At 41.4% G+C, this 15,118-nt stretch overlaps 1 protein-coding gene across 1 annotated transcript in view; it reads right to left on the bottom strand.

Moving 5' to 3' along the window:
* Positions 1–541: 541 nt before the first annotated feature.
* Positions 542–15,118, bottom strand: part of ATP12A (ATPase H+/K+ transporting non-gastric alpha2 subunit) — a 33,816-nt gene continuing 19,239 nt past the window's right edge. Inside the window, exons 13-22 of the mRNA XM_087813746.1 lie at positions 14,787–14,923; positions 5,203–5,353; positions 3,894–4,062; positions 3,650–3,804; positions 2,288–2,411; positions 1,975–2,120; positions 1,406–1,539; positions 1,173–1,274; positions 653–744; positions 542–570 (exon numbers count right to left, since the gene is read on the bottom strand). Of these exons, the coding sequence (XP_087669872.1) occupies positions 542–570; positions 653–744; positions 1,173–1,274; positions 1,406–1,539; positions 1,975–2,120; positions 2,288–2,411; positions 3,650–3,804; positions 3,894–4,062; positions 5,203–5,353; positions 14,787–14,923 (1,239 nt within the window). The remainder of the gene's footprint in view (positions 571–652; positions 745–1,172; positions 1,275–1,405; positions 1,540–1,974; positions 2,121–2,287; positions 2,412–3,649; positions 3,805–3,893; positions 4,063–5,202; positions 5,354–14,786; positions 14,924–15,118) is intronic.

Here is a 15,118-nt window from a genome sequence, read left to right as displayed (position 1 = left end):
TGAGGTGGTGCAGCTAGGTACCCGATGGAGGAACTTTCAGAAGGACATCTCAGAGTCAAAACAGACGTTGTCTGTGTTGCAAACCTTCAGTGGCACTGGCCTCTTTTGAACAAGGTAACTATGAAAATATAAGTTTTCTAGGAATTCAAAGAAATCTTTGGGAGGTCGTTGAACTTTTAACATGGTGTGGGATGGAGGTCAGAGGAATCCTGTGGGAGCTTAGGGAGAAGGGAGACCCCAGGAGATGTCTGGATTACACAAGCCTATTTCACGTGAGTGAGATTTATATACACATAAATACATCAGTTTTCCCTAAACATTACCTTGAAATTCACATCTTTTTATATAAGGAGGTGTATATAGAGAAGGAAATCATATATAAACAGTCAAATCTCTGCTTTAAAGTATAAAACATCCGGTAGTGTCTTTCCTACAGTTTTCTGCCTTCTCCCGAATGTGTTCTGATGATATCCCTGCTGCAGCCAGGAGATGGAGAGGAATGTCCCGATGCGCAGGTGGGAGGCTTGGGAAGTAGGTGGGCTTAATAATACATATTCTTATCCCACCAGCCTGCAGAGGTAGAAAGTGAATTAGAAATGGATAGTCTGTTGAAGTGGATTGGCTGAGTCTCAAAGATCATCTTACAACTTACTTCCAGGGTATAGTCTGATGAAAAGTTTCCGCAACTCATCATATACCCAGATGAGAATAGCATGGGGCACAGCCACAAACCAGTGCTGAGGCCTGGAAGCAGAAGGGAGAGGTGAGCCCAAATGCACTGAAGGGAGGGCCCAGCCCTTGCCATGGGGCAGAGGATTCCCCATTCATTTCCCTGCCTCCTTGGAAAGAACAACAGATCCACTGGGTCACACAACATGAAACTGGAAAGTTTCTTACTTAACCTGGATTGTGACCACTAGAAGTAGCATCTGCCTTTGAGGTGATCTGTGGGATGAGGGTAGAGATGGGATGGTGAGGTGTGGAAAACCCATTTCTACTTCAGGAAAACTAGTAGGTCAAAGCCTCTGACTCATATGGAACCGACTCAATTTTGTCTCTTTTGAAAGACTAGAGGGGAACCCCACCCCTCCCCCCAAGTCCTAATGTTTATTTAGGCTGTGACAGCTCAGAGCAGGACTGACCCTTTCCTCTCCACTGTTGAAGGAACTCACCAAAGCATGGTGAAATTCAGGGCTGTGATGCTTCCAAGGCCATAGGAGAGGATCAGAGCGATGATAATCTGAGAGGCGATCCCTACCCAGATGACTTTATTTCTATAAGAAACATGAAGATTGAAGATTCTGAATGCCCATGGCCCAGTACCACATGCCCAGCACCCAGGGGAGTCAGTGCTCTCATGGTATGCTGCCTCATCATCCAGGGGTGAGGTGGGATGCAGGAGTACCTGAAGAGACCCTGCTGGAAGATGGAATTCCTCCGGGTTTTCCTGATGATCAGATCTGCTATTTGCTGGACCATGATGCCAACAAAGAAAGCCGTGTAGCCTGTCCATTCTAGGTATTTCCTCTGGTAACGCGTCTGTCAGTGGACAGAGAGGAGACCATGAGAGCCCACAGGGAAAACTTCAGGGAGATTTCCAGGCAGTCCTGTGAAGCTCTATTCTCTCCACCTCCCTGAGATTGAGAGAGGATCACCTCCTTGTGTTTGGAAAGAAACATAGTTTTTTGTTGTTGTTGTTGTTTTTAACCAGGTGAGCAGGAAAAGATGCTAATTTAATTGATTTTGCCCAAATGTGGACATTGTTGGACTGGCTACTCTTCCCTAAAAAAATGGCGTCTAGGCATTGCATTCGAGAGATGAGGTGAGTCCCAGCAGCCCTGTTAACTTAGAAAACTTTCGCCTTCTCTAGGTCATTAAGGCCACCCAGGGAAACTTAAGTTCCATGTCAGCCTGAGCAGGGCAGCGACAGGAGGGAAGGAGCAGGAAGATGGTGAACGCAGAGCCCCTCCTTACCCATTCTTGTCCATAGCTATCTTCCAGGTCGTTCACAGAGTCCTGCTCCCATTCCACCCGGAGGTTAATGAGGGTGCTGGGCCTAAAGCCCTCTTGTGCATACACGGTGAAGTACACAAGAAAAGCTCCCAGGGACTGCATGAGGCCTGAGGGAATAAGAGTAAGGTGCAGGTTCCACAGTGACTTCAGAACTGCCTGTCCCCATCCTCCTCATGGTTTCTTCTCCCACCCCACCCCTGCCCCATAAGGAAAAACACAGCTTCTGACTGTGACTGGGTGGTCCCCTGGGTGACAGGACATGCCCTGATCATACCGATGTGCAGATAAGAGTACACGGCAAGTGGCTTGTTCACCAGTCGATCCTTCTTCTTGTGGCGAGGCTTCCTATTCATAATGTCACTTTCAGCTTTCTCATAAGCCAAGGCGATGGATGGAACCTGGAGGGGAAAGTCTGTGAAGCCCACCCCTTGAACACTGTACTCGACCTACAGGATGACAGTAGGGGTACAGTGTGGGGCTTGGGGAAGGTCGGGGGGCCGGTGGAAGGTGGTGGTGGGCTATGGAACTGGGCTATCCAGGGTAAAGGCAAGGAGGTAGGTGTATTGTCTGCAGAGAATTTAAGAACAGTTGGCTTTAAAAAGCAATCTACCCCCCATCATCACCATTTGCACGCAGTTCTATACAATGTGAGTTACAAGTCTGGGGTGGGTTTCTCTTACTAAACCCTCTTTTGTTGGTATGACCCTGGATCACAGTGATTCTCTGGTCCTTTGTCCTGGAGGGCCTGTTAAAAGACACATTACCTCTCCACTCCACCCTGCCCCTCACCCCCTTCCTTCAGACTTTCTGATCCACAAGGTCCTGGCTAGGGCCAGAGACTGCATTTCCAGCAAGTTCCCAGGTGACACCTGGGTTACACTGGAAGAACCTCTGCAGTGGAGAAAAATGAGCAAGCCTAAAGGGCTGGAAATGATCTGACTGTTACCTTTGGGGATCCCAATTCCCCTCTGAGGTAGAGCTATCTCTAGTCTCCCTACAATGTGGAGACTGTGTAAAGCAAGAGAGGGGCAAGGAGGCAATTTGCCGGGCTGTTGTCCTCACTTGGAATTCAGACTGCTCCATGTTGCCTTTTCTCCTTTGCCCGTGTAAGCCAGAGACACTGGCATAATGTTACAAAGATTCTTACACAGACACGAACTAGCAGAGGGGAGGGTTTAGTTAACAGCACTGTAGGTCAATGTGAGGCTTTATAACTGCGGCTTTTTATTCTGTTGAGGTGAGGGGCCTCCAGATCACAGATCCTTTTATTTAACAAGGGGCTACTATGGGTTATCACTTTAACCACTGGGCCCCCAGCAGCACAGGGACTATCTTGGTGACAGCTGCATCTTCTCAAAAGAAAAGAAGGCTGAACCTGACCAATGGAACTTTTGAAGAACTCACATTTGAAAGGCTCTTATATAAAGTGAGGTGGTTTTAATTTCCAAACATTTGACAGATGGCTCTAGTATTGGCATCATGAAAGAGCTCATTAGAAAGCCAAAGCTTCAGGCTCTGTCATGGCAAAGTTTGACAAGCATTGATTTATTCTATTTCCTTGCTCTTGAAGGCAATGACTCTGAAGTTTACATGACCTGAGCAGTTATTAGACCCTGTTCCCTGTAGTGCTACTTACGATGTCCGTGCCTAAGTCAATGAACAAGATGGTGATGGTGCCTATGGGCAGAGGCACCCCAATGATGATGTAGATCAGAAAGGGGCACAACTCAGCGATGTTCTTGGTCAGGGTGTATGCAATGGTCTTCTTGAGGTTGTCAAAGATCAGGCGACCTAAGCAAAGATGTTTCTCCTTATAGAACTGGCTTTTCTCCCAGGCGACCCCAGTTTTCAGGAAGACCACTTGGAGGAAGACTACGCACCTTCCTCCACCCCAGTGACTATGGATGCGAAGTTGTCATCCAACAAGACCATGTCAGCTGCATTTTTGGCTGCATCTGAACCTGCTATCCCCATGGCAATCCCAATATCTGCCTTCTTTAGAGCAGGAGAGTCATTCACTCCATCCCCGGTCACAGCAACGACTGCATCCTATGCAAAGGGACACAGTGAAAAAATGGGAGTGAGCAGGACTATGGGGTCTCAGGTCTGGCAAGAACACTGTCTCCCTGTTGTCTTGAGGATGGAGACAACTGGAGTGGAGACAAAGGGCCCGGTTTGGATTTTGGGGAAAAGATAAAGATGGGAAATCCCAGATGCCAGATAATGAGCTCCAAAAAAGACATGTTTAAATAATTAAAACCAATGTGTATGGCAGGTGAGAGGGATACCTTTGGCACTCCGTAGCCACAGTCTTCCCATCTGAAGATTCAACCAAGGATTGAAAATACTTGGAAAAAGTAAACCCCAGAAAGTTCCAAAGAGTGAAACTTGAATTTGCCACATGCTGAATGCTATGCTGATGCCACAAAAATTAAGTGATGTGTGGGCACACCCTGCTGTAGCCTCTGTTCAAATGTAGGTAATGTGAAAATGTTGGTTATAGGTAAATATAGGTTATAGGTAAATATAGGTTATAGGTAAATATAGGTTATAGGTAAATATAGGTTATATGCAAATAACACTCCATTTTATATAAGGGGCTTGAGCATCCATGGGTTTTGGTGCTGAGGGGAGGTGTCTTGGAACTGATCCTCTGAGGATACTGAGGGATAACTGTATATTTTATATCTTACATCTTTATATTTTTGTTCTCTATCTTACATTTTATTTTTTTATATATTTTTATTGATTTCAGAGAGAGGAAAGGAGAGGGAGAGAGAGAGAGAAACACCAATGATGAGAGAGTCATTCGAGATCGAGCCTTCAACCCGGGCATGTGCCCTGACCACGAATCGAACCTCAATCTCCTGGATCCTAGGTCAATGCTCAACTGCTGAGCCAGACCCGGCCAGGCTCTATCTTACATTTTAAATCGTTCTATACCCACACCTACCGTAGTACCAGATGCTTCACTGTCAGAACGTCCTTTAGAGAGTATGCAGCTGTGTGTGGGAGGGTCTCTAAGTAAGAAAGAATGTCAGCCTGAGAGGTGGCAATGTGAGGTGATGAGAATGGGAAAGGAACTGTCTCTAGAGGCTGAAAAGGCACCAAACCTTGACTTGGGATCTGAATCTCAGCCCTGCAGTTCCCTGCACGACGGAGGTACTCTGGGCACTGCTGCCCACCCACCTGCCTCTGACAGCCCTCTACAATAATCAGCTTCTGCTGGGGGGATGTTCGGGCGAACACAATCTCTGGGTAGCTGGTTAAGACCTCATCCAGCTGGTCTGCGTTCATGTCCTTCAGCTCCATGCCAGTCACCACTGCAGCTTTAGCATCCCTAGAAGGGCCAGAAGGAAGTGGGTGAGGCCAAAGGTCAGATCTTTTGCGGAAACACTGTTCTGGGCAGGATATGAGCTGAAGCCTCTTTGACTTCACTTGGGAACCCAATGTCCCTGACATCCAATACTCTAGTGGGATGACAGGGATTTTGAGTATTGGGGACACTTTGGTCTCCATTTCGAGACAGTAAACTGAGGCTAAAAAACGAGGCCACTTTTTCCCAGTAGGAATAACCAAGTAGCCTTTTCCTGACAGGAATGGGTGAGAAGTGATACTTCCTGGGCAATGTTTTACTTACTAAGTGAATGGAGAAATAAAAAAACCCTGTCTCTTTATATGTTTTGGGTCCTAGAATTCAGATATGCCAAAACATGGGTAACAATTTCTGTTGTTGTTTATTTCAGATTTATGGAGTATCAACAATGCAATGAGCTACGTAGGAAAAAATGTATTGAGGTCTTCTTTGAGGAAAACTATTGTCTGCTGATTCTAAAAGGAAGGTTCTAGAAACTCTGATTATTCAGATCTGATTGTGTTGTCTCCTGCTAAGATTATGAGGCTTTCTTTCCATTACACTTAGAGCAGATCTCAGGTGCAGCTGCTTAGTCTCATCTCATGTCCCCTATGGTTTGGTTCTAAGCCCACACACCCTTCACAGCCCAAAGGCCCTCACAGGTCTTGCTGTCTCACCTTCCCTTGAATAACACTCCACTTTTCAGTCTTCAAATCTCTCAGCTTAAACACTCTGTACAAAGCACTACATGCCTTTTTCTTTACATTTTTAAGGCTTTGACCTTTTTTGGGTCTGTTTTTCCCTGCTGTTGCTAAATATTGAAATTCTAACACTTGACTAAAATCACAAGTCTTGCCCTGGCCAGCTTGGCTTAGTGGTTAGAGCATTGGCTGGTGCACTGAAGGGTCCTGGGTTCGATCCTGGCTAAGGGCACATACCTTGGTTGCAGGCTAGATCATCAGACCTGACAGAGTGGGTGTGGGAGGCAACCAATCAGTGTGCCTCTCTTGCATTGATATTTCTCTCTCTCTCCCTTCCACTCTCACTGAAAAGCAATGGAAAAAATATCCTCAGGTGAAGATTAAAAATAAATAAATAAATAAATAAATAAATAAATAAAATAAAATAAAATAAAATAAATAAAATCACAAGTCTTGATAATTTGGTGATGTCGGAGGAATGGCAGTAGGAGAGAGCTCCTTGACCTCTCCCCAAGAAATTTCAACAGGTTAACTAACTATAATTTAACAAAGAATTCCGTACTCAATACAGAGGAACACTGAGAGACATTCCCATTGAAACATCTAAAGGTGGGCACCTGTGAATAAGCGGGAAGACAAGAAGGGAGGAAAGCTCAGATGGCCTGAAGATGGCCCAGAGATGCAGCTCTGCAGCTGGGCACTCAGGAGATCTCTGTGTGGCTGGGAAAGGGGAGGAAGCCAGTGACAGCATGCGCTTCCTTCAGCTGGGAGGAACAGAAAGCTGCAGGGACAGTACAGCAGGGCAAGCAGAGTGAACAGTGACTGAGCCAGCAGATGCCTATAAGAGCACAGAGTTCTGCCTCATGGCTATCCACTGTCAGATGGGGGTGATTCTGACAAAGAAATGGTACCACAGAGCTCTGCTACCCCTTGGACTCCCCAAACTTGGTGCCCTTGGTGTTAAGTTGAGAAACATTTTACCTGTAAACCAAGAACTATTGCTGTTTCCCTCTGTGACTGATCTCCAGGTTTGGTGCTTGGGACTGGACCTCATGGAGGTCCAGGGTCTGGGGTCACCATTATGGTGAGGGCAAAACAAACCCCACCCCCAAGCAGTACAGCTATACTCTCTTACGGAAGCTGTGGAAGTCAAGTCTGGGAGATCACAGAGGTAAAAAAGTCTTGTGATTCAGAGCCATCTACTGGAAAATAGTAGAAAGACCTCTTCAGGGAATGCTGCTATGGAAGGGACATTTATGCCTAGACAAAGAAGAGGAGCAAATATTATGAACAACCACGGTAAGGAGGATGATCAGAAAGCAAATGAAAAATCCCCAGAAAGAAAGCTGGAAATAACTGATATAAATGACAGAGATTTCAAGACTGCCATTTTGAAAATACTCAATGAGATGCGAGCAAATACAGAAAGGGAATTCAGTGCACTCAGAAAACCAATCAATGAACAAATCAAGTACTTTACCAAAGAAATTGAAACCTTAAAAAAGAACCAATCAGAAATCCTGGAAATGAAGCATGCAATTAAGGAGATTAGGAATGAGCTACTGAGCATAGAGCACAGAGCCAACCAGATGGAGGAAAGAATTAGTGATATTGAAGATAGGAATCTAGAAATGACAGAGAGGAAAGAGAGAGACCTGAGCATAAAGAAAAATGAAAAAGCTCTATGAGAACCATCAGAAAGAGCAATATTAGAATAACAGGCATTCTGGAAGAAGAAGAGAAGGAGAAGGGAATGGAGAGTCTATTCAAACAAATAGTAGATAAGAACTTCCCAAACCTTTGGAAAGAGCTAGATCCTCAAATCCAAGAATCAAACAGAACACCTAGTTACCTCAATCCACAGAGGCCCTCTCCAAGGCATATTATATTAAAACCGTCAAAAATTAATGACAAAGAAAAAATTCTCAAAGCAGCCAGATAAAAGAAGGAAGTGACCTACAAAGGAAAACCCATCAGAATTTTATCCAACTTCTCAGCAGAAACCCTACAAGCCAGAAGAGAGTGGAACTAAACATTGAAATGTGTGAAAGACAGAAATGACAAGCCATGAATAATATATCTAGCAAAATTATCCTTTAAATATGAAGGAGAAACAAAGACATTTCCAGACATACAGAAGCTGAGAGATTTTATCAACAGGAAACCTCCACTGCAGGAAATACTCAAGGGAGTTATTCTACCTGAAATAAATAACATAAGGTCACAATACTACGAGTAAGATCACCAGGTAACTTACAGCATAAACTGGGATAATTTGTCTCAACAAAAACATAAAAGGGGAAGGAGTAAAGGTCTGAACTGGCAAAGGAGGATGAACATCAGATGCACTCAAAAGAAAAAAAACACTATTGTATACACGCAACTTTATTTTTTATAAGCCTAATGATTACCACACACAAAAATCACCAAACCAGGACACATCGCTTAAAAAAAGAGGACACAGAGGAAAGAAGTATGAAACATCATCAAACAAAAACAAGAGACAAAGTACAAAGGAAAAGAACCAATGGAGGCACAGAGCTATAAGAAAATACAAGATAAAATGACTATAGGAAATCCTCATATATCAATAACAACCCTAAAGGTAAATGGTCTGAATTCACCAATAAAGAGGCACAGAGTAGTAGAGTGGGTCAAAAAACAAAACCCAGCCATAGCCAGTTTGGCTCAGTGGTTAGAGTGTTGGCCTGCTGACTGAAGGGTCCCAGGCTCAGTTCCAGCCAAGGGCACATACCTTGGTTGCAGGCTAGATCCCCAGCCCTGGTCAGAGCACGTGAGGAAGGCAACCAATTGATGTGTCTCTCTCATATTGATGTTTCTCTTTCTCTCTCTCTCTCTCTCTCTCTCTCTCTATCTGTGAAAAGCAATGGAAAAAATATCAATTTTTACAATTTTAATTTGTTTTTAAACACAAACAAAACAAACAAAAAACAAAACAAACAAAACCAAAACTCAGCCATATGCTGCCTACAAGAGACACATCTAAGCTGCAAAGACAAAGGTAGATTCAAAGTAAAAGGGTGGAAAATGATTCTCCAAGCAAATAACAGCCACCAAAAAGCAGGTGTATCCACACTTATACCTAACAAAATAGATTTCAAGGCAACAAAGATAACAAGAGACAAAGATGGACACTTTATAATGATAAAGGGGACACTATATCAAGAAAACACAACACTTCTTAATATATATGCACCCAACCAGGGTGCACCAAAATATACAAAGCAATTACTCACAGAACTAAAGAGAAATAGATTAAAACACAATCATAGTTGGGGACCTTAACAGCTTTAGATAGAGCAACCAAACAGAAAATCAATAAAGAAATATCATCTTTAAATGAAATGCTAGACCAAACGGACATAATTGACATTTATGAATATTAGATTATACATTTTTCTCCAGTGCACATGGACCATTCTCAAGGATAGAGCACATGCTGAGTCACAGAACTAGCATCAACAAATTCAAGAAGATTGAAATTATACCAAACATCATCTCTGACCACGATGCCTTGAAATTAGAAATCAACTGCTAAAAGGAAGTAAAGAAACCCACAAATACATGGAAATTAAACAACATAGTAAAAAATGATTGGGTCAAAGAAGAAATAAAAGATGAGATCAAAAGATATATAGACAAATGAGAATGAAAATATAACATATTAAAACTTCTGGCCTGGCAAGCATGGCTCAGTAGTTGAGCACTGACCTATGATCAAGGAGATCGAAGTCTGATTCCTGGTCAGGGCACATACCTGGGTTGCAGGCTCTATCCACAGTGGGGGGCACGCAGGAGGTAGCCCATCAATGACTCTCTCATCATTGATGTCTCTATCTCTCTCTCTCCTCCCTTTCTCTCACTGAAATCAATAAAGACATATTTTTAAAAAACAACTTCTGGATATAGCAAAAGCAGAAATAAGTGGGAAGTTTATATCACTACAGGCCTATCTCAAGAAACAAGAGAAATCCTACGTAAACAACCTAACATCACATCTTAAAGAACTAAAAAAAGAAGAACAAAAGCAACCCAAAGTCAGCAGAAGAAAGGAAATCATAAAAATTAGAGCAGAACTGAATGAAATAGAAAACAAAAAGACTATACAAAAAATTAATAGAACAAAGAGCTGGTCTTTGAAAAGATTAATAAAGTTGACAAGCCCCTGGCTAGACTCACTAAGGAAAAAAGGGAAATGACCAATATAAACAAAATCAGAAATGAAAGAGAAGTCACCACAGACATCACAGATATACAAAGGATCATACTAGAATATTATGAAAGACTATATGCCACCAAATTCAATAACCTAGGAGAAATGGATAAGTTCCTAGAAATATATAACTTCTTAGACTAAATCATGAAGAACTGGAAAATCTAAATAGACTGATCTGCAGCAAGGAAATTGAAGCAATCATCAAAAACCTCCCAAAAAATAAAAGTCCAAGACCATATGGCTTTACAAGTGAATTCTACCAAACATTCAAAGAAGATTTAAAACCTATCCTTTTCAAACACTTCCAAAAAAACACATTTTATGAGGCCAATATAACCTGGATACTAAAACCTGGCAAAGGTAACACACACACAAAAAACTACAGACCAATATCTCTGATGAATATAGATGCAAAATTCCTAAATGAAATACTAGCAATTCAAATACAGCAGTACATCAAAAAAATAATACATCACGATCAAGTGGGGTTCATTCCAGGGGCACAACGATGGTTCAACATATGTAAATCAATCACTGTAATACACCACATTAACAAAACAAAGGATAAAAGTCACATGATCTTATCCATAGAGGCAGAAAAAGCATTTGATAAGATACAACATCAATTTATGATTAAAACACTCAATAAAATAGGACTAGAAGGAAAGTATCTTAACATAATAAAGGCCATATATGATAAACCCTCAGCTAATATCATACTCAATGGTGAAAAACTGAAAGCTTTTCCTCTAAGATCAGTAACAAGACAAGGGTGTCCACTCTCACCACTATTATTCAACATAGTTCTGGAAGTCCTAGCAATAAGGCAAGAGTAATAAATAAAAGATATCCAAATAGGGAAGGAAGAAGTAAAGCTGTCACTTTTTGCGGACTACATGATTCTGTATATAGAAATTCCTAAAGACTTCACCAAAAAGCTATTAGAAACAATAAACAAATACAGTAAAGTTGCAGGATACAAAATCAATGTACAAAAATCCATTGCCTTCCTGTATACTAACAACAAAACTTCAGAAAAAGAAGTGAAAAAACACACAACACACCAATTCCTTTTGCAATTGCAACCAAAAGAATAAAATACCTAGGAATAAACTTAACAAAGAACATGAAAGACCTATATACTGAAAATTAAAAAGTATTATTATTATTATTATTATTATTTTTAATACTCACTAGAGGACTTTTTTTCTATTGCTTCTCAGAGACAAAGGGAGGGGGAGGGAGAGAGAGAGAGAGGGAGACACACCGATGTGAGAGAGACACATGGATCGGTTGCCTCCTGCACGAGCCCCGACCAAGGCAGGGCACCGAGCCTGCAACCAAGGTATGTGCCCTTGGCCAGAATTGAGCCTGGGACCCTTCAGTCTGTGGGCCGATGCTCTAACCATTGAGCCAAGCTGTCTAAGGCTACAAAGCATTATTAAAAGAGATTAAAAAAGACACAACAAAATGGAAAAAGTGTTCATGGATTAGAAGAATCAACAGAGTTAACACGGCCATATTACCCAAAGCAATATACAGATTTAATGCAATCCCCATCAAAATACCAATGTCATTTTTTAAAGAAATAGAATGAGAAATCATCAGATTTGTATGGAACCATAAAAGACCCTGATTAGCCAAAGCAATTTTGAGAAAAAAAGAACGAAGCTAGAGGTATCACACTACTTGACTTCAAATTATATTACAGAGCTATGATAATCAAAACAGCATGGCACTGGCAGAAAAACAGACACACAGGTCAATGGAACAGAATTGAGAGTCTAGATATTAAACCACATGTATGTGTGCTAATAATGTTTGACAAATGAGCCAGAAACAGACAATGGAGAAAGGAAAGCCTCCTCAATAAATGGTGCTGGGAAAACTGGAAAGCCACATGCAAAAGAATGAAACTGGATTACAGTTTGTCCCCATGCACAAAAATTAATCGAAGGTGGATTAAATACCTAAATATAATATCTGAAACAATAAATTACATAGAAGAAAACATAGGTACCAAACTTATGGACCTTGGTCATGGAGAAGACTTTATGAACTTGACCCCAAAGGCAAGGGAAGTAAAGGCAAAAATAAATGAATGGGACTATATCAAACTAAAAAGCTTCTGCACAGCAAAGGAAACTGACAATAAAACAAAGACGCAGCCACCCAGATGGGAGGTGATATTTGCAAACAGTAGCTCTGACAAAGGCTTAATTTCCAAAATATATAAAGAACTCACAAAACTCAACACCAAACAAACAACCCAATCAAAAAGTGGGCAGAGGACCTGAACAGCCACCTCTCCCAAGAAGACATATGAACAGCCAATAGATATATGATAAGATGTTTGACCTCACTAGCAATTAGGGAAACACAAATCAAAACTACAATGAGATACCACCTCACACCTGTTAGAGTGGCTATTATCAACAAGACAAACAATAAAAGTGCTGGAGAGGGTGTGGAAAAAAGGGAACCCTCATTCACTCCTGGTGGGAATGTAGACCGGTACAGTCACTATGGAAAGCAGTCTGACAATTCCTCAAAATTTAAGAATAGAGCTACCATATGACCCAGCAATCCCTCTCCTGGGTATATACCCAAAAACTCAAAACATGTATTCACAAAGATATATGCACCCTCCCCTATGTTCATTGCAGCATTATTCGTGGTGGGCAAGACATGGAAACAACCAAAGTGCCCTTCGACAGTGGACTGGATAAAGAAGATGTGGTAAATGTACAAAATGGAATACTACTCAGCCATAAGAAAGGATGAAATACTGCCATTTGCAACAACGTGGATGACCCTTGAGGATATTATGCTAAGTGAAATAAGTGTCAGAAAAAGCTAAGAACCATATGATTTCACTCATATGTGGGATATAAAACTGAAACGTGTGGATACAAACAGCAGTGTGATGGTTGCCAGAGGGGAGGGGGTGGGAGTGAAGGGGGTCCTACTATATGGGAACAGGAGAAGATATGACTTTGGGTGGTGGGCACACAGTGCAATATACGGAGCTTGTAACATAGAAGCCCACACCTGAAACCTATATATTCATATTAACCATTGTCATCCCAATAAATTTAATAAAAAATAAAAATAAAATCAAATCACAATCTTCCTAAGTTTTAGTAAGAAAATATAAAAGTAAGACAAGAAGAAAAGGGTGGTTCCTCTCCCCACTCCAGCTGCAAAAATCCACTCATTATATGAGCATGAAGCTAGAGCTGATAAAGGAGATAATTGAAACCATTCACAAAAGTAGCCACCCCACTTTCTTGTTCAGTGTGGTGACTTGTATGAAAATGTATAATCCTACTATTTTAAAAACCAAAACGAATAAACAAAAGCTCTAAACCTGTTTCCATAGATGACTGTTATTTTCACGAAGGAGAAGACACTTAGCTTTCACATACCATTGTACCCAGAGGCTGTAACTCTGTTTGGTTGTTTTAATTAGTAATTTGTTGGCCTGGTGATAATTTATTACCTGACAGCTGTGTATTCCTAAAAGGCATGAATGCTTGAATAAACTAGAAGAGATTCACTGGGCTTTTCCTGTTTCTCCCACATGCATGAATGTATAATAAAGCCAATGACATTTATTTTCACAGTGAGACCTGGAGTCTTTAATCATTTAAATTATCAGCTGACTCTCCCCATACTACCTCCTCCTCAGTCCAATGTATCTCCTTCATTGTACTCATCATAACATAGTTTTCTGCCCCTTTGGTTAGATAGAAAGAAAGCTCCCTCGGGCTGGGGATGGTGTCCGGTCTGTTTGCTTCTGTAGTTCCAGTGTCTAGTAAGGTGCCTGGTACATAGTTGGTACTCAACAACAGATAGTGGAAAGAATTAATACCAGAAAAACCGAGTCTTTCCTTAGGAAGCTTCCATTATATTTAGTTCCAAAAAGAAAAGAAAGAGAAGAGAAGAGAAGAGAAGAGAAGAGAAGAGAAGAGAAGAGAAGAGAAGAGAAGAGAAGAGAAGAGAAGAGAAGAGAAGAGAAGAGAAGAGAAGAAAAGAAAAGAAAAGAAAAGAAAAGAAAAGAAAAGAAAAGAAAAGAAAAGAAAAAGACATGCACAAAACCCAGAGGGTTCTTAATAGTTCAGATTATACAACTGGATCACTGGCAAGTAATTTCTTATCAACTCTTTGTTTCAGATTTTCTCACTCTAAATTAGGCACTTAAGTTTTTAGATCTACTTTATTGGGTTTTGAAATTTCATACAAGGAATACATAAGGGATAATTTTTGTGGTACTAATATAGTGCCTGGCACATATTAGGTGCTCAATAAAATTATGAGTGAAAGAATGAATATATGAGTTATAGAGGAAATCAGCCTAGCGTCATTCTAAGAGAGTGTTTGGCAAAAAGGAGATTTGCTCCAAATAGCACAGCTCTTTAGAACCAACAGTGTCCCACTAAACTTGAGTTTCTGCAACTCTGGTTCTGTGCTTACTTACCGTTTGTTAACTTGCTCCACAGCAATGTTGAGGCGTTTTGCAATGTCTTCCACAGTCTCACTGTTGGCTGAAATGATACCTACACTCTTGGCAATAGCTTTAGCTGTAATTGGATGATCGCCTGTAACCATAATAACCTAGAACACAAATATGAAGAAAGGCATGGGAATAATGAGGAACTGGCTGGCCAGAGTAGGGGGAGTTCTGTATCACCTACTCTACCATGACCTAGTAGAACATGGTTAGTGTTGACTGCCGTCTGCCCTTACAGACAGTTCTTGATCTTTAGATGAAAGACACAACTGCCTGTGAAGGACACGCTGATACCACTG

This window comes from Miniopterus natalensis, chromosome 2 (genome assembly GCF_054644295.1).
Source record: "Miniopterus natalensis isolate mMinNat1 chromosome 2, mMinNat1.hap1, whole genome shotgun sequence".
Classification (NCBI taxonomy): domain Eukaryota; kingdom Metazoa; phylum Chordata; class Mammalia; order Chiroptera; family Miniopteridae; genus Miniopterus; species Miniopterus natalensis.
This window is presented reverse-complemented; position numbering and strand designations above follow the sequence as displayed.